The sequence below is a fragment of the Brienomyrus brachyistius genome, chromosome 18 (genome assembly GCF_023856365.1).
Source record: "Brienomyrus brachyistius isolate T26 chromosome 18, BBRACH_0.4, whole genome shotgun sequence".
Lineage (NCBI taxonomy): Eukaryota > Metazoa > Chordata > Actinopteri > Osteoglossiformes > Mormyridae > Brienomyrus > Brienomyrus brachyistius.
This window is the reverse complement of record NC_064550.1, coordinates 18,199,540-18,222,972: the sequence shown is the minus strand read 5'-3', so window position 1 is coordinate 18,222,972 and position 23,433 is coordinate 18,199,540. Positions and strand designations below refer to the sequence as shown.

The window sequence follows — 23,433 nt, the reverse complement described above, 5'->3', positions numbered from 1 at the left end:
TAAGCCAGGCCAGATTAATACGTCATTATAACCCCCCAAATCGCGGTTACTGATGCTCTACCAACACAAGTTTACGGGAAAATGCACGATTGACGCGTTACATTGCATTATTTTTAATTCAGTTTTTTTTTTACCCCCCACCCCTTTCCTCATTGTTTAGGATGGCGGACGACTTTCGTTTGTCTCGTAGTTGCAGAGTGGTTTGTCGTGCGGTTATATTCAGTTAGTCAGAGTGGCCTGATACTCCATTATTAAGTATATTCATTAGGTTGTAGGCTACAGTATCCCGAACATCCCTTTAGTTTGTTAAAGCGACAGACCACAGGTGCCCCCGCTCTCATTTTACCGAAAAGAAAACTGCTAAAGGTTGTAATCAAAATTTGATTTTTGCACTTGGGGGCAAGGCCAAAAAAAAAAAACTCATCTTGCTTACGTTGTGTGTTAACGCTCGTACCTGATGCACACATAACCTATTACCCCTTATGCAAAGGAGCAAAGTGCCAGCACAGAACACAACGCAATGCTGGTCTTGCCAATTAATTGCAATTTCGACTAAGGCGACTACTCCCCCCCAACTCAGCCCATGGTTGTGGCTTAGGATACGAACACAATGATTAAAGAAAAGACCCACATTACGATTTCAAAAGTAAAACTCCGCGTTCTTAGTTTTCCCACTAAAGTCTGACATTACCGAAGCTTTTCTCTGATGCTGAGTTTGTAAAGATGTGCATGCCCCACGTGGCCACGCGCAAAATCGTGAGCCCCTGCAATCGTCACGCATTCACACAGGTGGATGGTTGGAAGTTTAACAAAAAACTTCGTTACAAACAGAATATCAAATTTCTCCACTTTCATGTATTTTCTTTAGTTAACAACACCTGGTGGCTGGTGCAGAAACTGCATGAAATGGCAGCAGCCTTTACTAAATTGCAAATCAGCTTGTGTTCATTTTACTCTTAATCGTGTATTATATCGATAATTATGTTTTGATACAAGCCATCACGATCGTTTGTGAGGATACTTATATTAGTTTACTAGTTTCCACTAAGAGCTAAAATGTTCTGTATCTCACACACAGACAGACCCACTTTAGATTGGATCGGGAACAACATGGCCCGTTAACTTCAGTGAATTTGACATCCCTGCCTCACACCGTCGTTGGCGCAACAGACTTTTAAAAATCACGTAAAAACTATTTTAGATAGTCATTCGTGTCTTGGACACAATCGACATGTGAGAGATCCTGTGTAGTTTAAAAATAGCTCTAAAAGGTTAACGATTGCATTACTGAAATTTCAGTTTGCCTTTCACAACGTTGGTGATGAAAAACAAGAGGGCGGCCTGTTGAATATTAATGCAGGAAGTAAACTTGTACGGTATAAAGATTTTACACCGGCAGAATGGAGCCAGCTAAGCGTCCAAAAGCGCACCGTCCCCTTCGGTAAACTGCGCCGGGCGTGCGGTCTGAATCCCAAGCAGTGTGTCTTGTGCTTTGATCCGAATAAAGTGGAGGATTGCTACTGTGTCGCCGCTTGAATGCCCCGGAGACCTCGGCAGTACGGCGCATGAGTCATGTTTATGCATTTGCTGATTCTCTGTTTCAGGGAGAGAGAAAGCGAGACAACCGAACAGTGTGAAGCCATCGGGATCCGCATTGCGCAGTGGTGGGTCCGACATAAAAAACTCGGTGTCCTTCAGGTATCCAAACAAACTTGTACAATTTTTTTTTTGTTTGTTTGTTCGTTTAGTATCTATGAGGCCGTACTTGTTTGCACACATCGGGGGTTTGATGCGTAGAGTGAACTTTCTTGATCAAAACTGGTTAAGAAATGGGTGACTACTTAAAACTAAACTCGACAAGGATGAGGAGAGAAAGTCCAACCGATGGATTCCTGTAGTCATGGATCAGTCACAAACACCATAGAGGAATACTCAGATTTATGCTGGCCAGTGTTGGCCCAGTCAGTTAATGCTGATATTTTACTGTATTCAAACCACTGAGCCTAAACGCTTTATTTGCATGAACTGGAAGTGCAGGAATATTTGTATCCACCTCAGAAATATTGCTAAGCTTCGCCCTATCCTCACCCTCCCTGATGCAGAAGAGCTGATCCATGCCTTCATCTCCTCCGGCTGGACTACTGCAATGCACTCCACTCCTCATCGGGATCCCTAGTGGGAGTCTTCTGAGGCTGCAGTACATCCAGAACTCTGGTGCTCGGATCCTGATCAGAGTTCGGAAATATGATCACATAACACCTGTCCTTCAGTCACTTCACTGTCTTTCTGTTTCTGCTTGGATTTAGTACAAGATCCCTCTCCCCTCCCACCAGTTTATTTACGGAAACGCTTCTCGTTACTTAAAAGAACCGGTAACAGCTCAAACCACAACATGACCCCTCCGCTCTTCACGATTAAATCGCCTCCATCCTCCCAGAACTAAACTCGGCGTGATGGGTCCTCCAGTGCCCCTGCCCCGCTCCTATGGAAACCCCAACCCTGACACCGAGGGCACCTCAGTCTATCGACAGTTTAAAAAAAGGACTTAAAAACTTCCTTTTTGGCAGATTTTTATCATTCTTAATTTTTTTTTCGCTTCATAGCTTTTTACATTTTTAGATTATTGAGGTGTTGTAGCACTTAGCGATTTTCTCAGAAAATGTAAAGTGCATTATAAATAAAATGTATTATTATTTTCAGACTTCAACAAAGTATGTTTGATTATTTTGTGCATGTGGTGGTAGAAGCATTAAATGTAATCGCTTTTTCTCAGACGGCGTATGACTGTGACTCAGAGTGTGATAGAGGGACATGCTTTTCCACAGCACCGTGCATGCCTAGGCCAGCCTAGGGCTAATAACAATTCCTCCACATGTAGCGTTCATCACACGTGCTTGCGTGTTTCATTATATCCCACAATCCATTGCGGTTTCTCAGTCTACTTCCCATTGTCCTTTTCTCTCAATGCATCCCCATACATAATTACACTCATAAATCAATCTGCGAATGTTAAGGGAGGGGCTTGGCCCAGGAAAAGGGCAGGGCACAGGAAACAGCAGAAAATTACAGCACCGGAACTCCACAAACAGCGAAACCTGCCCTTTCAAAAGGTATCCGAAGGTGTTTGCTTCGGCTGCAGTGCTGCATGTAAATGAACAAAATGAGGCGTCTCCGTCCAATGTGAGTTTCTTAACCATCTAGGAAAGCATGGGGTTCGTCGTTCCATCCGGTATAGCATTGTTTGGATCCCAGGAAGCAAACTGTTCAAGGAAAGGGGAACTTTGGACAGAATGCTCGCCCATCACAGGATTCACACTATGGGGAATTTCGAGGTAATCTACCTAACCGCGTGTTTTTGGATACCCTGAGGCACCATGCTACTAAGGTTTGTTGTTTGGTATAAAATGTAATTTTTTAAATGTTTCTTCATTTTTATTAACACCCCAATTTAGCTGCTGTTTTTGATTTCACCCGTCTGGTGTGACGGTTGGTCACGTGACCACACAGGTCCACCCAAGGCTGCACCACACAGTGGTGATGTCCGTGGCTCCTATGAGAGCGGACCTCCTGTTAAGGTGCTGGTTACTGCTCTGTGAAGAGCAGGCAGGGGAGGCTGGAGAGCTTGTGTCTCTGCTAGTGAGTGAAGGTAAGGAAAACATCGTTGCGTAAGGATAAAAATGGATATACAGGTGCAAACTCGCTCACTCTTACGTATGCTGACGCTGGCAATCTGGCCCCCGCGTCCCCTTGGACTGCACTTCACAGAGCTGCGTGTCGGTGTGTGCACTTACACAGGTGCCAGTGTTTATGTGGGAGAGAGAGATAGAGAGGGGAGCTTAAGGGGACACCATTGTTGTCCGAGGAAAAAGAAATCGCCCATGCGTTCGTGTCCCACACATGAGAGGCAAAGCAGCTTACAGGCCCAAGATGAAGGGATGAGCCGGTAAAGGACAGAAACGGATCCCAGCTTTTGAGTTAATCAGCTCTGGGGGTGGGATGGAGATTTTCGGCAGCTCTTAAACTGGGTCCAGTTCTTCAGTTCTACACTGGGCCCCCCACTATTAGCTGAACAAGAGTGTGGATCAGAGATAGAGAATCACTCCCTTGTGTTAGAATATCGACTTTATAAGCAGATCATTAAGAGCCAGCAGGTGGCGTAGCGATTAAAGTATATCTACCTGAGACAGGGTTCGAGAACATAATATATGGGAACTATTGTGCCAACAAACTTTTTGATGATTTAAATACTTTTTATCCAGCTGTACATACGTGTGAAACTTTAAGGTAAGCAAGTTTTTGCTAAACAACTAGGCAATAAATTATTTGTGTTCAATAAAAGACCAGGATAAGTTCCACCTCACCCAACGTAGAAAAACTGCTATTTCTCCCAAGATGCTTAGCAATTATTTTTTTAAGACCTGCACAAAATGCCTTATGTAGTTATTCCTGCATAAATGTTCTGTGCGGAAGGACTGCAGTAGATGCATCCGTGCAGAGAACCGAATCTTCAGCAAGGTTTAAAGATGTGAAAATGAGCATTGCGAGGTATAATATACTAAGGTGTAGGTAAAAATGCTACTTATATAACCAAATGCATTATCCTGCAGATAAATATGAATAAAACCCCCACAATTTATAATTATTGAATTTCAAAGCTATAAACTAATTTCAAATTGCTATGGGGTAATAACTGTTGGTAACACACAAACAAATAAGGTCAATCTTCTAGAATTAAAATGTGTTTGTGCTTTCAATGAAAATTTTGAGTTTAGTACTGTGGCATACTTAATGAGTATTGTCCGTATCGACCCCCTTGTCAAGTGAATGAAAAACTGTTTTTTTTTTGTGCCTAGAATGTCTGGGGCTGATGCCGATTAAATTTCAGATTTACGTCAATTTATCTTGATCACCAGTGAAGGCTGGTGCACAGAAGTGGAGCTTTTTTTTTATCAGCCTGGACTGAATATAATGCTGTTTTGACGCTGCGAGGCTTTCTTTGTTTGCTGATAAATATCAGGGTTTTTAACATCATCGCGGAGCCTGGTGTGGGAGCCGATCATTTAGACTTTTCGTTGTGATGGGCTGTGTAGCCAGTGACCTCTCTCAAAGTAGTTTGCTAATGGTGCTGGCAGACCACTTTCTGAAAACCCGCGGTGTTATTTCAGCTCTGCTTCCTCCTCTGGAGAGATGCAGCTTCATACCACCTCTGACAGCATGTTCCTCTGTGCATTAATTAAAATGAAAGCACTTTAAGAGTGTATCCTATCAGCAGTTCATGCATTAATATAATAGCAATAGTTTCCCTTTTCAACAAAGTCACCAGTGCTATGACCTTAAAACTGTGTTAGCACCAACACATACTGTAAATTAAAAAATAATGAAAGAAAAAGGCACCGTCATTAAATACTTTGCATATCACAGATGGTCTTTACAAAGGGGGGGGAAAATGAAGAAACAGCCATTTTTATTACATGAATAAAATATCAAAGCCATTCTGGGTATTTAAGGACAAGAAGAGAGTGGAACTTGAGAGTTCCCACTGTCGGAATATCATTTTAACATTGTGTCGCACCATCTGGGGAATGTCCTTTAAAGTTATTCCCAAGATGAGATGGCACTTCCTGTTTGACAATTTTGTGTGGGGGTGCAGAAATGGGACCTTTTATTATTGGCGTACAAACTGGAAAAAAAAGGTTTGTGGGAGTTAATTTTCTTGTTTTGGGAAGGGTGGGGGGCTCTGGGAGGTGCTCGGATGCTGAAAAATGGAAGGGGGGGGGATAGGACCTTGCGGTATCAGGCTTCTTAAAGATCTCTGAAGAGTGTTGCAGAGTATGGTGAATCTTGGCTTCCCTTCCAAACCCGGATTTCTGAATTTTTCACTTAGTAGGAGGAAGACAGCTACCCCAGAGGGGGTGCAGAGCTGCAGAGGAGGGGGGGGTGGGATTTCCTGCAAAGCGCAGCCATTTTGCATAACCCTGTAATGGGTGCAGGTGATGTGCACAGCACCCAAAGCTGCCCTCCTGAGCTGGGAGACACAGCGCAGGATCAGAAATGTTAACAGCCTTCCGTCCATATGATCCCAGCTGATGAATAGGAGCCATTAAGAAGCAATTGGAGACAGTTAACTTAGAAAGCAAAAGGAATGAAGGAAATATTTCTTCAAGGGGAGAATAGAAAGGCTCATGATATCATTTTAAAGGAATGTGAAGGACAGAAGAATGGAGAACAAGAAACCACATGGATCACCTGTGAGCAACTGGGAATGAGCTTTTTGCTGTGGTTCTCCAACATTTCCCATTACATTATTTATCTGACTTTCAGATATTCATCTAGTGTGACTCCTACAGCCTGTGCAATGTGGTATCTACTAAAGCGATTCAAGTTAATCCCTGTACTCAAGGTCGCAATCAGCACAGCTGGTCCTTTCCGGCCGACAGAAGCAACAACCTTCTGGTGACAGAAAACCAGTTTCCCAAGCACTGTGCCCAGGGCTGGAAATTAAGCTCACCCACTCGAGCCTGAGATAAATCATTAAGACAAAGGGCGAGTACATAAACTCAAGCAGTAGCCCGCTGGCTAGAAAAAATTGCATGTCATACTAGATTTTTTAAACTAAACTAGCTCAGCTGGTTACTTGCAAAAATTCCTAACTTACATCCCTGACTGTGCCACCAACTGCAGATAAATCTAAACCACGTTTGTGTTCAGGTTTGGTCGGGTCAGGGAAACAGGGGATTGGTGAAGGTTGCCCATACAGCGGAAAAAAAAGCAAATAGACACAAAACTTTCATGAATACATCAACAGAGTGGCTGCTGTACAGGAGAGGACTGATTTCTTTGGGGACCCTCTTCCAGTGTTTATTGCCCTACGGACGGCCATGGACACAGATACTTCTGCAGTCTGAGAAGTAAGTCGTGGAAGTTTCCTAAAGAATTCACACAGGCAGTTTTCAAGCAGTAATTTTTTATATATTTTCTTTTACTTGTTCCTACGGTGCCTCTTGTGTGCACAGTTACGCCCATAGAAATGCCAGAGGGATTACAGGGCAGGGTAGGTCCTGCATAGTGAACTCGTTCAGATATGTGCCCTTACAAAAGGAGAACTCTTCCTAGTACCGTGTCAGTTGAATGTAGCTACACATACAGCAGACTAGTCACATTAGAAGGCTTTGCGGCCCCAGTGCATCATGGGATCGCTAGCTTTAGTTTAGATACATTTCTTGGAGCGGATTGCTCTGTAGCCTTAGCAAACCGTCCCCGTGGCATGAAACGTATGAAGTGCGTGCAGTATTCAGGTCGGCCACTAGATGCCTCTACAGGCGCCTGAAAGAACCGCGCTGGTGGCAAGAGACCCATGGGGACGCGCACATTTGTTTTGATAAACGACAAACTGTGCGTGCCGTACAAAGCCTGTTAATATATTGTGAATTGATTTACGCCAAAGAGCGCCGCCTAATCTCTCTCCAGACTGCGGCATGCCTGAGCCCCTGAATCAAAGTTTTATGTCTTTGAGGAGTTTGAGGCAAAACAAAACAATAAAAAAACGACATAAAGATGAAAAGATTTCTCTCCGAGAAGGCTGTTTCCTGGAGACAAGGGTGCATAATGAATAACAGAGGGCACACCAGGGAGGTTCCCATGGGTAAAGGGGCTATTACCAATGGGGTAGTTGGTGCATGAGGAGAAGATGCCCCTATCTTATTAATTGTCCTTGCCTGACTCATTAAAAGGAGCAGCCGAGAAATTATATTAAAAAAAACTAGATTTGATGAGACAGCAATGGTGTGGACAACCAATAATGGTTGCAGTGGAATGCTGTTTTTGCAAGTGCTATATACCCAGAGAAACTGCGAGTTATGGATGATTGGCATCCATGCATCCTACCGTCAATCCATCCATCCTTCCCTCCAGCCATCCTTCTCAGTAGCTGCTTATCCCCTGATCTGCATCTGATTCCAGAAGGCGCTGAGCCTACATAGGGGGCAGGGTAGGTGTCATGGCGACGGAGTTGGCGGGATGCTTCCATCATATAATGGATAAATCGAGGTGAACGGCATGTATTTCGGATATGAGAGACAGAGGGACGTGCAAAATCTACGCACAGAGCTGGGAATTTATGCAAACATGTAATCCTGGACTTGTGAGGCAACCTACTGAGCTGCTATCAATTAAATATGCAGGGTAAGCCTCATCTGAATGTACCAAAACAAAGGCTGCCCTAAATATTTAAGCACAATTTTTTTTTGCACGCGCGCTGTTTTCCATCTCTAAAAAGATCCATTTAAAACCACATTTAAAAATTATTCAGCCGTGAGAGTCATCCCAGTTAATCATTTAATTACCGCTAATTCCAAGCAAATCAGGCACATGAGATCATTTTTACTTGTTGCACGTACACGTTTTGATCAGATTGCTGATTGTGGTTCTGTCCCGTTAGGCTGTCCGCTGTAATTATTTCTCGTGAACCTGACTTGAAACTATCGTCATGCAAACCCTTCTTATGGGAAAGGATGCCTTTCTCTCTCACATTAAATGGGAGCTCAAAGACATCGCACTTTTGATGGTATTTACTGTGATTTTCTTCATGCAGTCCAAAGACAGCTGACAGATTGTGTTAAAAGGCAGAGTACTAGTTGTGGTGTTGTTTTACTCCGTGATTGAGAGAAAGGTGTCCTAGTAATTTGAAGGTTTCTCTCTTTTGCTAAACATGTTCACAACCATCAGCAACAAGCTGACTATTCTGTACAGGCACCCTTATTAAATTAATAAGTGTTTAGTTGGGCATGTGCCTGGACTGATTATCAAGTGAATGCTCAGCGTGAGGTTATTTAAAGGGGTGCCTTGGGGAAACACGCTGAAATACATTTTGACAACCTTCACTATGCCAAGAAGAAGCAGAAGAAAAATGCACTAGCTATGTGGAACATAACCAATAACTTGGATGGGTAAAATCAAATTACAAAAATAGCAACATTAAAGTATCCAGTCTGATATTGAATTGTATGTTTTTCTCGTAGCTATTAAAGCTTAAAATATCTTTGAATTTCCCTGCTCAAACACTGCACTTTGAAATGAGAATTATGTCAGGCACATAGGAGACGTGTGAAAGCATGGAACGTGATTATTGAATGATGTAGAACTGGCCGTGGGGTTTGCTGAGAGAAGGAAGTCCGTCCCCTTAAAGGGTATTACGGACTGAGGAAACCCAGATTAACGTGGGAAACATTCGCAATCTGTACAGAGAACTGAGCTGGGGATGAATTTCACTCGTTTTACTTGTACAAAAATGTTCTAAGGGCAGAAGGAACAATGATTGGTGCAGAGACATAAATCAGATTGTAGAGAAGGTGGGTCCAAGCAACTAGAGGAGGCGTGACAAAGACATCTGATTGGTTGATTCTGCCTCCTCTAATCCCTCATACCCACCTCCTCTACAATCTGGTTGGTTATCTCTGAACCAATCATTCTGCCCTCAGAACATTTTTATGCAAGTTAAACTCCCGTTAGCATGAATTTCACCACAAGCTTGGAGCTGTGATGTCACAATACTGTTGGCCAAGTCGCCGTGGCAACCCCTCAACACATGCTAAGCAGATTTCAGTATCTAGAAAGCCTTCTATCTGTCGCTCGCACCTCCACCAGTCCAACATTGTCCAACCTCAGTGCTAAGCCCCCTGCAACAATGGCCTTGCAACAAGGCATGTGTTTATTAGCATCAACATCATCTGCTTCTCCATGGGAGTGAATTAGAGCAATGCTAATGCCCTGACACATTCACGCGCTCACATGAATTATGACAAGCTGTTGAAGGTATCTCAGACCAGTGCTGTTTTTTACCTGTCCTATTGACTCATGGTCAATAATGGCCTTTCATGCCAACAGTGATGCTGAAGGCATCTTGCTACACTAGTGGTCAACACTAAAGTCGCTGTAACTAATTCACGCGCTGTTAGATGCCCAGTCTACAATGAAGTGAATCTTTTAAGGGCTGTATTTTGATTACGGGGCCGAATCCCAGTGTGGACACGGTGACTTGCTGAATGTCAGATCCGTTCAAGTTCATTGCTGATGAGATAGTCTAAAATACCTACTTACTGATCCATAACCTGAACAGTGCTTGAAGACTTCAATCTCTTGGTGATTATCGTGAGATCGAAGTATCCCGTATTGCCGTTTGAGATGAGTTAAGGAAAGATTCACCTTGACATGTCCTGCAGAACGTTTTTTTTTTCTCACCCTCTTAATTTAAAGATGTAGGATTATGACTCATATCCACCTTATAAAGGCCTTTAACTAAAAAGCCTTTTAAAAGTGTAAGATCAATGCCAGGGTCTTTCCAGCCAAATCATCTTGCCGGCTGAAGCGAAGGGAGTAGATTGTTACAGAGGAAGGGTTTAAATTCTAAAGGCAGCGCTCTGATGAAACACCTCACTCCTCCCTTCTGTTAATCTCCTGTAATGTATATCTCAGGGGCTGTGTAGACAAAACACACTGTAGTGCCAGGGCTTCTGGGAACCGGCGAGGGAAGGCATTGGTTGATGTGGCCCAGCAGAGTATTCCCATTGGCCAGACAGGCAACGGCCTACGAAGAACCGGAACCCCGCAGATACAGGGCATTGGCCACAAGCGGCAGCCCTCATATGCTCATCAGGGACACGACCTGAACTCAAAACCTCAACATTGCTGGGTCGCGCTCTAGTAGTGGAACGATTCCAACTGTGTTTATGTTGGCATGAATGGAAGAAAAAGCTGTATATTGCTTTGCCTAATATAGCAATTTAAAGGAAATATTATTGTACATTTCAGCATATGACCCAACTCGGATCAGCAGGACTTGTTATCCACATAAATCAAGTGAAGGTCAAATGCAAATTAATCCCGAAAAACCGTTTGATGACCTTTTTTTTCTGGGAATCTCTTTAAAAGGGAACTAATGATGATGTGAACTCATCAAGAAGTAATTAAGGCTAACTGATTCAACTAGTATAGCTGGTCTGCAGACACAGCAGTGCTAGACCAGCTGCGACTACTGTGGCAATTATGAACCAAGGACAGAACCACCACCTGCCCAGACAGCTATAATCACCAGGAAACCCAGAACGACACTTAGAAATTATCCAAACCAAAACATGTCAGTCTGTCGGTACCCGGGCTCCATTTTCATGGCGTGTGTACAAAGGCATGCGAGTAAGAAGGTCTCAGAATACAGAAGTTACCATTCCATTTAAGGAGATAAAATCAATATCATTTTACAAGACATTCTGCAATTACTGCTGCTGTGATTTGCCATTTTAAACATGTTAAAACATATTAAGAATGTAATAAATGCAAATTGTATTTTTAAGACATAGTAGAAAGTACATTCATCTTCTTATTTACTGCAGGTGATCATTTAGTTTCCATTTAGTTTTGACACTTGAATATGAGGGAAAGTGGACTGGTGATTGCAATCACTGGGAAACGGCTGAAATGAGATCCACTCATCTCCTTACACACTGACTTTTCTTGCTTTCCTCCTTCCTATAATTCCAGGTTTTGATTCGGCAGGACTGATGCCAGCAATCGTCGGGGCAGCGATTTTCCGGGCTTTTAGGTCGATGATCCTCTGGAACACGGAGGGGAGACAGCCTTGAGAAGCTCATCGGACAGGAGGGAAGGAGTGAACTAAAGTCACCTTTTTTCGTTGTGGCTAAAGCACAAATGCATTTCTGTGGGGCCGTTTATTTAGCCCGCATGCTGCTCAGTGAATGGCAGCGATGCATTCCCTGCGCAGCATCAAGGGTTTGACTTCCACCTCTGCCTTGTTTGCCTTGAGTTGACGCATTTTCCGTGTGTTACATAAGGTTCCTCTGAAAACCTATTCTCCACATTCCAAAGACACGTGTAACATGTGATTGTGTGTGTACATGTCCTGCCAAAAACCCCATAACTATACCTGTCCAGGATAAGTGCTTGGAAGACAGATGGTTTTTAATGTGGTTTAAACTGCTGAAAGATTCCCCTTCATTGAAAATTTGTACACAGATGCACACACATGCATATCTGTGCTTAGATCTTCAGAGAGCTTCACACTGGCTGTAAATAAACTGATTCCTAATTCCACCACAGATATGAACTCATAATGAACATGTTTTCAGCAGGAAAGGTTTTTAAAAACATGCTTTTTAGGAGTACCTTATTTGTAAGGACATATTCTTTAATTTTGTTTCCAAAGTCAGCAAAAAATTGTCCACAAACAAGCACATACACGCGCACACACACACATACATACACACACACACACACAGACCTACAGTATATTCATATCTTTATGGGGACCATCCATTGATTTCTATGGGCAAAACCCTAATCCCAACAATGACAATCCTAACCTCTACCCAACCCTAACCTTAACCATTAGTAACCAAACAAAATATGACTTTTTCCATTTTTAGTTTTTTGATTGCATTAACAGGTTTTTATTTGGTCCCCATAATCCATACACACACACACAAACACACACACACACAGAGCAAGAACAGAATGCAGTGACATCTTCGGAATTTTTAAAGAGCTCAGTGACTTTTCTACAAACACCAAAACTAAAGTACTGATGCTGAAACAGATCCGTGGGACATGGGCCGCAAACGTACCTGTTCAGCCAAATATTCGCCCACAGGAGGCCGTGTGTTTTGAAACAAAACACTTTTTCATTATTCTTCACTGGAGTCTGAGCTGTTTATCGATTTGGATGGAAAAGGAAGCGAAATTAGGCCTCTTAACTCTTTTGATGGCTCGGCCTCGCGGCTCTCTGTTGCTTTTCCTTGTCTTCTGCCCTCTTTTCATTCCTGCAGAGCATTGTCAAAGTCAACACACACCCCGATCAACCCAGAGCTCATCAGGAAAAGATCTGAAGCAAATTATTCAGCAGCGTTTCTCATTTGCATGATACTGAACTTGCATGCTAAGTTTACTTTTTTCCCCCTGCTTCAGAACATGATTCTTAAAAAAAAAATCAAAAACCGTTATCCGAAAGCCCGTGCCCCCCTCCACACACACACCCCCACCTCCAACCATAGCCCCATCCTCCAATCCCACTGGAAAAAGGGGGGAGGGGGGGAAATACATGTATTTGAATATATGTGGAGGCACTGTACTGAAAAAGTGCCGAGTCAGCCGACTGCGCAGCCGTTCTGAAGCATTAAAGATTCTTGAGAGTATAAACAAATTCACGATCCTGTCAGGATGCCGTTAAAAGTTAAAGTTTGAAGTTGGCTTAAGAGTTTGTAGGGACTAGGTAAAAGAAAATATTTAAGTCTTAGCTATATATATTGCATCGTGCATATTCATGTACATATACATCACTGTCCCAAAGTCTTAGGCAAAGAAAATTATGTTTAAATTATCTTCATGTTGGTGTAAAACTATGATATAATGTCTGTCAGAGTGTGTTAGCTTAACCTATTCAAAACCTCACCTAAAGTCACCCCAGGTTTTTGCAACAACAATCCAATATACCCATGATTTTTTTTGGACTGTACCACTATCCCACCTTGTACAGCAAATCAATACCTCATCGACTTTCTAAACTAATTAAATTAATTAATTAAGTGAGCTTCTGGTGAAATTTAACAAATACATGACTGAGGTGCCTCTGAGGAGGGATTTGGGAACTGAAGCAGAATTTCTTCTAGCCATCCAGCAAGATTTCAGTAACTTTTTTTTACAAAAGCAATTAGTGTTAGTTTCTATTGTATCACTTTGTATATGTTATAATCTTAAGTTGTTTTTTTTTTCTGAACGCATGCACATTCACTACCCAGGTTAACAGTTTTAAACATTTCCTTTGAGTGACAAAGGCTTTTGCGCAGTGCTGTTTACACCACCATAAGCATCAGGATGTCCTCATGGGTGTGTTTTATGCACTGTGTGACCTTTTAACATTTGTGAAAATTATTAAGTTGAACGTTGATAGAAGCGGCAGGCGTGGTAAGTTCTTATTTATCACGTAGAATTATTTTTAATTAAAAACATAAAACATTAAATAAGATTAAAATGCATGAAGCAACGGATGCTTGAGGGACCCTGGGGGAGACAGTGACCTGCATCTGATGTATCGGACAGCTCCAAGTTGGCCTATGGGAACCTGGATTTGCTTGCTTGATCCTGAGCAGTGAGACACTGTTACCATTTGTTACTGCATTTGCCAGCCCAATTATCAGCAGACCCAGTGAAACTGAGTTTAGTTGAGGCAGAGTATGGTGACACAGTGTCAACTGCATTTTGCTCCATACCCTTCCACCTGGAGTATGTCCGGGCCTAACAACAATAACATCGGCTCTGACAACACTAACATCGCCTGTAACAACACTAACACCGGCTCTGACAACAATAACACTGGCTCTGACAACACTAACACCGCCTGTGACAACACTAACACCGGCTCTGACAACACTAACACCGCCTGTGACAACATTAACACCGGATCTGACAACACTAACACCGGCTCTGACAACACTAACACTGGCTCTGACAACACTAACACCGGCTCTGACCACACTAACACCGGCTCTGACAACACTAACACCGGCTCTGACAACACTAACACCGGCTCTGACAACACTAACACCTCCTGTGACAACATTAACACCGGCTCTGACAACACTAACACCGCCTGTGACAACATTAACACCGGCTCTAACAACACTAACACCGGCTCTGACAACACTAACACCGCCTGTGACAACATTAACACCGGCTCTGACAACACTAACACCGGCTCTGACAACACTAACATCGGCTCTGACAACACTAACACCGGCTCTGACAACACTAACACCGGCTCTGACAACACTAACATCGGCTCTGACAACACTAACACCGCCTGTGACAACACTAACACCGGCTCTGACAACACTAACACCGGCTCTGACAACACTAACACCGGCTCTGACAACACTAACACCTGCTCTGACAACACTAACACCGCCTGTGACAACACTAACACCGGCTCTGACAACACTAACACCGGCTTTGACCACACTAACACTGGCTCTGACAACACTAACATCGGCTGGGGCTCTTGCACACTTGCTCCACCACCAGTGCAAAGAAGGTTGAAAAATTACCTGAGATTTCTTTGTGACTTAAAGTTATTTTTTTTTACAAGTTGACCTTTTGCCTTAAACCAGGGGGTTCTTAATTTTGTGAGTCGAAAGGTATTGATTTCCTTTATTTCCAGGCTTTATTGTACAGCCCTCATTGTACTGCTTTCTACTCTGTGATATCCGACCAGGGGCTCCGTAATGGGGGGAAGATGGGATGATTCCAAGGGTCCCTGAGTGACAGGGGCCCTAAATAATGTGGAACATAACTGAATTGGTCTGGGTTTGGAGCCCAATATGATATGCTTTCACAGAGCCTAAAATCTCTGGAGGTGTCCCTGCGTTTGGGTGAGTGAAAGTTGCCTCAACCACACTCACCACACTTATTATTGGATCTATATCTTCTAGTCAAAATGAATCATGCACCAAGCAGAGCCAGAAAAACATGATAGTGAATGTAGGTTGGATCAAAGTGCAAACTTTCTTTAAGGTTTACTATAGCAGGCTTGTAGATAAGACATGTTTACTTTAGAAATGCTCTTAGAGGTTTTGTTGTACTGATATTAGACAAATATGCATATGCATTTTTAATACTTTTAATTTTCTTTGCTGGGTCTTGCTTACTTCACTCCTCACCAATACTAATGTTTTGAAATGATTACTAGTCAAATACTCACAAGTTATACAATATGTACAATTAAACAAAGGGCACAGATGTTATGTGTGAAGCTGAGGAACAGTCATTCCTGATGAAGTCTGAAGATTAGTTTGTAGGTTTTTGGAGATGTTTGGAGGCACCATACAAGTTAAAGACAAAATACAACTTGCAAGGTTGAGAAAGCTCGGGTTATTCCCCGTCTTGGGCTTGTTGTTCATGGGATAAGCTCCCAATCCTTTGTGGCCCTACATAGGACAAGGTGGTATGGAAGATGGATGGATGGATGAAAAAAATAATAATTGGAAAATATTGGAAAGTAAGCTTTCAATTTTAACATGGCAGTGGATAAATGGAGATTTTTTTCTTATATGAATTAATATTTATTAGATACATATCGGATCTATCTTCCAGCTGTTGTTCCTGGGGCTTATGCCAGACAGCAAAGGGCACACGAGAGGGGCGAACTATGGGCAGAATGCTGGAATCGCAAGATACACACATCACACATTACAGGCAATTTAGATACACTAATGAACTGCATGTCTTTGGACTGAAGGAGGGGACCTGCATAATATGGGAAAACATGCAAACGGAACCCAGACACCACCCCATGTTTGTTTACAATAATTGTTATTCATTATGTGTAGCATAATGTGGAAATCTGAGAATAAATGAGGTTTTATAGGGTATCCATGCGTGTAGTGCTGTATTCCTGTACGGTCAGACTGTGGCATTGGAAAGACATTATGCATTGTTTGTTTGACCATTAAATTAGCAAGGCAATGTAAATGAAGTGCAACAGATTGTGTAAGCAGCTCCGCTTATATGGAACTCGTTTGCCTGCCCTCCTTCACTTGACAGTTTTGTTGTGTTTGCAATAACAGTAATAAAACATCTACGAGGACCCCTGGTGGGCTGCTGAGGGAAACTCTGATGCTGTGTCTGTGGCTTTAATGACGTTGGTCCCAACAGGCCTCTAGGCAGAAATTAATTTTGGGGGGGGGGGGGGGGGTCTGGCAATTTGAACGATACATAGGTAGATATTTTGCTGACTGGAGGGCAGCGGTAAATTTCAAGGGGGTTCAAGCTTGTCATTTTACTACCTGGATATGTGCGTGATCACACTAGCAAACAAATTTGGGGGTTTCAAACCCTTTACTTTACTACCTGGCTATCTGTCTGGGTCCAGGGGTGCAGATTTTGGGCCCTATGAAAGAATAGTATATTGGACTTCCACCTCATATCAATCCAATTATGTTGCAAATCGTTTAGGGCCCCTGTCACTCAGGGGCCATTGGAATCGTCCTTACCTGCTCCCCCTTTTACGGGGCCCCTCCCTGTGTGCCAGTGTGGATCCCGCTGCCCCGAGCGGATCCAGCACTCAGAACGTCGGTGGTACCGATGATAGTTAGAAGCTACACGGACGATAATGGTGGGAAAACCTAAACGGCGACCCTGCGGGGCGACACGAATCAGAATACGCCGGTCGCTGGCATTTAAAAGCCATCCCGATTCATCTCGTTAAGTGCAGCCTCTGCTGTGGCAGCCGCCATCCGGAATGTAAATGGGAATTTATAGTCGTTGCCATGCATGCAAAGGGGCTGGACGAGCTGATGGGCTCCATTAAGAGAAAATAGGAGGAAAAGACTAAGTTTAAATGGACTTTGAAGCAACGGCGCCGTATATAAATCATTCAGCGAGTCACCAGGAATGGACACTGTGCTGGGCACCTGCATCTGGGCTTAACAATTCATTTCCTGTCATAATCAGCTGCGATGGTGGAGGGAGGGCGGGATGGTGTGTTTTCAAGCACGGACTCAAAAACGCGGTCAGAGACAGAACGACGGCCATCCCGTTACTTCCCCCGCCTGGTTTCTTCCTCCTCATCAGCCCTCGATATCTCCACCACTTTGGCTGCGACTAATAGTCGGTTTCATAACTAAACTTCATGCTCCGGTCCGCCTTATTGGGGCAGAGCTCCACATATAGCGATAACATGTGATCGTCCTCTAGAGAGACTATTGGGTGAAAACAACGTCCATCATCATCTCATCGCCTTAAGGAAGGGGTGGCCAATCTGATCTGCAGAGGGCGAGTGTGTATGCAGGTTTTTGGGGTAACCTGTAGGCCAGCTGTTCAAACCCAGGTGTGAGGACTCTTCAGCCAATCACTCCTCTAATTGGTAATCTAATTAAGGAGTTACAATGAAAATCTGCATACACAGCGGCCTTTTTTGGATAAGATTGTCCACCCCTGGTTTAAGGGCATCATTTATAGCACCGGCACCGTGAAACTGCTGTGGTGCCTTTTGTCACCGGTAGTTATTCTGTTAATTGCACTTTGCTACATAAAATCGTCAGTGACTCGCTGTATCGTCACACGCGCATCATGCTAATCGTGATAATCTGTGAAAATCGATGAGATAAATAGAACTGAATTGCAACAAATAAAAAGCGTAGGATAATCTGTCTGTAGGCAGTCTGTAAAAGAAGATATTCTTTCCCAAAATGGTGTGCTATTAACCTGTAGCGATCACTATTACAGGAATAACGCTCCTGCTTCTGTGACTTCTTTCTGAAATACTCCTCCTGCGACTGAACTGATGATGAAAAGGAGAAAAACTGTGTAAAATAAAAATAAATAGTTAGGATTTGTATCGTGAACACCCTTTAAGACATTTTTAAAAGACTTTTTTATGTTGCTCTTAATGGTACATAATAGGCCTACAGTAGGGAAGTTGCAGAATCCATCGACAGTATGTTACAGCCACGTGTTCAGACACTTATCCTCTGTGATGCATGTAAAACACGTTGGACTCGCCCTGTAATTACTGTAATGGCTGTACCCAAACAGCAACGGCACCACAGAGTAAGACTGTGCAGCCCCCCCACCCCCATTCCCCCCCCGGCTCAGTGGGTCTGACCCTGATTTCTCAAAAATAAAATAATATATGTGGATTTGGATAAAGACGTCTCCTGAATAAAGTGTAATGTTCCACAGCAAACCCCCCCCCCCTTCCATCCCAATCCTGGTCTTTGACTGACATCATTCGAGTTGGTGGTCGGCACAGCGCGGTTTGTAAAGATCGTTCATTTGCTGTGAAAAAAAAATTTCGGAGACTGGGAGTGAAATTCCTGCTGTGTTATAAAAAAGCAAGAGGAAACGCAGCGGGTGTAGAGTAGCAGAAACCACGGCCTTGTCCTGACTCTCATTGTTGAGAGTGCAGGGAAACCAACAATGCTTTTATCATCCTTTGAACGAATGGCCACCAGAAATCAATAGCAATATCAGACTCAAGGATTTTATTTATTGCCAACCGCTCCCTTGCTAAAAAGTAACCCCTCTGGTGCCTGCTGAGGGGGGAGGTGGGGGGAGAGACAGGTGGAGACGAATGTGGAGACATTCCGGAATGGAGTGACTTACAGTAATGGAGTTTAAATTGTGAGCTGAAGTCTCTTTCTCTCCTGAAATGGTGCTTTAACTGCAGGTCTTGGCTGCTGTCGGTCTAGGAAGTTTTTCCAGTGAAAAAGCTTCAAATGCCTTGACCTTCCAATGGAAGTATTGGCCCCAGTAACAGAAGTGATGGTAGGAACTCTGGGGGCCCTAGGCAAAAAAACTCCACGTGGCCCCCCAACTCACCTTCCCTGGACATGGTGAAATTCATCACCATTATTTTGGCGTGAAGTCTCAATTAATAATATCAACAAAGAGAATTTTATAAACACAAGTCCTTCATTTTCGTTGAAACGGAATACAGATTTGTCATTGCATAGTACTATGTAATCGGCCGCCCTCGGGGGCCCCCCTTCCAGCTCGGGGCCCCAGGCCATTGCCCGCCCTGCCTGTCCTGTCCCCACGCCTCTGCCCAGTAATGTCCATGTATGGACCAGTAATGGTATGAATGGTAAACAGAAACAAACACAATCTTCCTTTTCCAGGTACCTGTCTAATAAATGTACCTAGTGCTGGTTCATGGAATTTAACCGGTTAACTCCATCACTGAAAACATTCTAGGTTTATGTTTAATAAACGTTATTATATTTCTGGTATATTACTTCAGCTCAAATGTAAAGAACTCTAGAAACCCGAAGGCAAATCCCACTTTTTCGGGTCCTTGATGAAATATTCGGCTCAAAGGCGACTGTACCGGACAGGATTAGTTTGGACACCACTTAAGACCTCACACTTGAGGCTGGCTCCAGTAAAAGACAACAGAATCGTTTAGCATCGGATTAATTAAATGGCACTAATGGAGCGTGCACCGTCTTTTAGCATTTCACATTAAAAGGAGGAACGACCTTGGCTACAGAGGATAATTTGGGTACAGCAGTGAATAAAACAATGGGACATTGTTTCATTTGTGTGGATATTTCAGCTCGCCATCCTCAAGGTTACGAAGGCTGGAGACGATGAAAGGAATCAAAACATTTAATGGGCGGGGGTCGAGATGGCCAGAAGGTGGGGGTCTCAGAGGAAGCAGCAAAGAAGCGTAAGAATACTCTGGCCCTGTTTACATTTGGTTTTAAAATGCATCCGGGACGATCGACTCTCATGTGGATGGTGCTGCATCTATTGTGATCTGATCACTCAAACCACTTGTTGATGTGGTCTGGGACACACTTGACAGCATATCTTTCTGTATCTGCAGCGTCAACACTGATGCATCCTGATGCGTCTCTGGTAAGGACGTCACAATGACTGCGCAGGGCAATAACGGAATCTGAAGAGTGATCAGCTGGACACCTTGGGGACTCATGACAGATGCAGATCGCAGTGTCACTCGGCTGTCTAACCGAGTGTAAACTGTAACTGTAAACTGTACTTTCTTTGCCCAGTAGGGCCACAGCTTGTGCTGGTCTTCATTAGATCTTTCTTGAATGTACTATAGGACTGCAACTGTAAACGCAAGCATTTGTCCTGGTGCGCCAGGTGAAAATAACTCGCTTATTGGCTACTTACAGTGACCGCAAGACCGGGGATACAGCAGCCCAATGCTGTAGCCATTCAGGATGACCATGCCACTTTACACTACAATGTGCTCTCCAAAGAACTGAGCTTCAAATAGACATTTTTCATCAATTACTTACTGTGAAGCCTGAGAAAGACGCCTCTCTGTCCCCTACAGATCTCTCCAACAATACTGTTAGTTATGTTATTTACCACCCACTATGGTACCATCACAAACGTTCCATACAGTGACAAATGCCTCACAAATATAAACACAGGATGGATGCAAGCTGCATAAAATGACACTAGAGGAGGCGAAAAACCCGGCATTCATTTAGCCGTGATGGAGCAGAGACCTCATTTTCCCCCACTCTAGAAAGTTCTCCTCCGTGTGTCCTTGCCACCTCAGTTCAGTTCACACCCCTTGCTGCGGGGCTTCATCTTAAACTCGGAGCACCTCGACTAAATCTCCTCCCTCGCTTCTCGGTAATCTCAAGTTCCACACCTCACCGGCACACATAAATGACGGCTGTTGCCATTGTTATTCCTGAAGGCGCATTCCGGAGTGCTTTTAAATCTGTTGTGACATCATCACCCCCATCTCCAACGCCCCCCCCACCTGACGTGCGTAGCGGGGGGGGAATTCTAAACGCGGCTCTTAGCTACAGGAGCCTCCACGTGAATGGCGTGAAATTGGGGATGTGGGGCATTGTGCCTAGACTGACAACAGACAGATCGCATTAAGTATGTGACTCACAAATAAAAGAGACTTTGGAACATCTCTGTGGGGAAGAGGGAACATGGAAAATGGAGATACCGCAATTGACCTGTAATAACCCATTCAGCTAAATAAGGCTAATCAGTTGGCTGTACTTCAGTAATAAAATAAAATAAGGTGTTATAGATGGGGGGGGGGGGGTGCAAATTTATGCAGGTGATAAAGGTGTCCGGCCATTTTTATGCTGCAACATTATAAATGTTGATGAAAACCTCAAATAGCCCAAATAAAGGGGATTGTAGTACGGTTTCTCTTTTCGTATTCTTAAACGCTCTGACAATGACAGGAGAAGTTGTGGGGGGGGGGGGGTGTTATGGAGGTAAAATGAAAGTGGACCAACAGAACATTTAGGATGCAAGGCTGGCGAGCCAGACAAAAGCACCATGTGTAGCCAAAATCCTTGATAAGGGTGGCTTATATCGCTTTTGTAGGGCATCCAAGCCTCCACACTCCCACATCCTTTGCCCCCCCCCAAAAAAAAAAAAAATCCAACACATCATTTTAAAAAGAGCTTATATCTGCAGACCTCAACGAGAGAGTTTTGTAATCATCAATAAAAAGCCCAAGGCCTACTTGGAAAATTGGAGATTTTAGAAGGATTTCTGCTAAAACCAGCAAACAGAAGACAATACTGTCAGGGGGTGAAAGACCCCCCCCCCCCCCCCCGAGTGACGTAAAGCTGGTATTTTGGCTGCTGTGAATTCCGCCTTCAGGAGAATCCCGTCTCATATTGAAGAGGGACATTCTCACAGCCCCGGAGGCCTGTCTCTTCCCATCTATGCCTCCGTGCCACATGGTCAATAGACGCATCATGAGACCAAGAAGGCAACTCAGTAAGAGACCAAAGGGATCGACAGAGTACAGTGTGTTAAGTAATAGGCTTGGAAGAGAATACCCACACAGGGGTCCTACGGCGCGTTTGCGTTTGCTATGTTTAGCCAGCGAGTTCATCCAGCGAGTGCCACCGGGAAATGCACTGATCGTCCATTCAGCTGTCTGATGGGCAGGTCTCCAATTCCACCGGAGACACAGACCTGGAAGACGATTGTTCATTAGGTCTCCATTTTGTAGCTATATACTGTCCCCAATCGAACTGACTGGAAAGCTGAATTATACCTTTGCACGCAGGACAGCCCCCAAGATGAAGAAGTCGATAGACTCCGGCAAGAGGAAATGATTAATTCCCCGGCCCCACTGCTTCTGAAAAACAGTAACATGTGCTATAGAAACTGTGCCGTGCGGTGTGAATCACTACTAACGGCGTCTAGCAGATAAGCGCTGGATTCGTTTTGTTTCCGTAAATTAAAGAAAAAGAATAGTCGTATATTCGAATTCAGAGAAAAATAGGTATTTAATCATTTACAAGAGCCTTACAACAAAAGGGTGTCTGAACTGGTCCAAAAAAAGGAAGCTAATACAATTTCAAAAAGTACACTGACAAGGGGGAAAACACTGAAATTCCACTAAAAGTCGAGGCCTCACACCTGATGGGTTTGACTCCCCCCCAGCCCCCCTTTTTGAAAGCCCAAGAAGGCAAAAGAGATCGACAATATATAGTGTGTTACATCTACGGTTGCCATGTTTGGCCAGCGAATTCATCCAGCAAGCCTATGTACAATGTAGCACAGTTTCATTTTTAACTGTGCATTGCGCTAACTGTGTATGGTTAAAAATGACAGTAAAGACCCACTTGACTGACTACTACTCCTGAATCATGCCCCTCACCTTGGATCCCCTAGTGTACATGCACAGTAGCTTACAGTGACACCTCGATCAGTTATGAAAAAGGGACAGACGAATTAAGTTGTCAAAAAAGATTGTTCTAGAAGCTTGTTCCAGAACTAGTCATTTGATTTCAGTATGAACTTGTGCACCTGAATAAGCATAATTTCTTTGTTTTCATCTCCAAAAAGAACAGCTGGAGACAAAAGTGGGGTGAGTTTAAACATCGTTGCATATGCACTCTC

General features: G+C 43.6%; 1 protein-coding gene across 3 annotated transcripts; it reads left to right on the top strand.

Moving 5' to 3' along the window:
* The first annotated feature begins 3,078 nt into the window (after positions 1 to 3,078).
* Positions 3,079 to 21,710, top strand: LOC125713416 (putative uncharacterized protein DDB_G0286901). Of its 3 annotated transcripts, none has more exons than XR_007383576.1 (2): positions 3,079 to 3,332; positions 20,390 to 21,710. XR_007383576.1 is itself a non-coding variant. In XM_048984535.1 (2 exons), exon 2 carries the CDS (start codon positions 14,238 to 14,240, stop codon positions 15,150 to 15,152), a length of 915 nt encoding a protein of 304 aa, XP_048840492.1. In that variant the 5' UTR covers positions 3,079 to 3,332; positions 11,533 to 14,237; the 3' UTR covers positions 15,153 to 16,700. The 3 variants fall into 3 exon arrangements, 2 of the variants coding, with proteins under 2 accessions (XP_048840492.1, XP_048840493.1); XM_048984535.1 differs by lacking the exon at positions 20,390 to 21,710 and adding an exon at positions 11,533 to 16,700; XM_048984536.1 differs by lacking the exons at positions 3,079 to 3,332; positions 20,390 to 21,710 and adding exons at positions 3,399 to 3,646; positions 11,533 to 16,700.
* The last annotated feature ends 1,723 nt before the right edge of the window (positions 21,711 to 23,433 follow it).

Excerpts from the sequence above, each read along its gene's own strand:
- LOC125713416 (XM_048984535.1), top strand. The coding sequence starts at position 14,238 with ATGGTGACACAGTGTCAACTGCATTTTGCTCCATACCCTTCCACCTGG.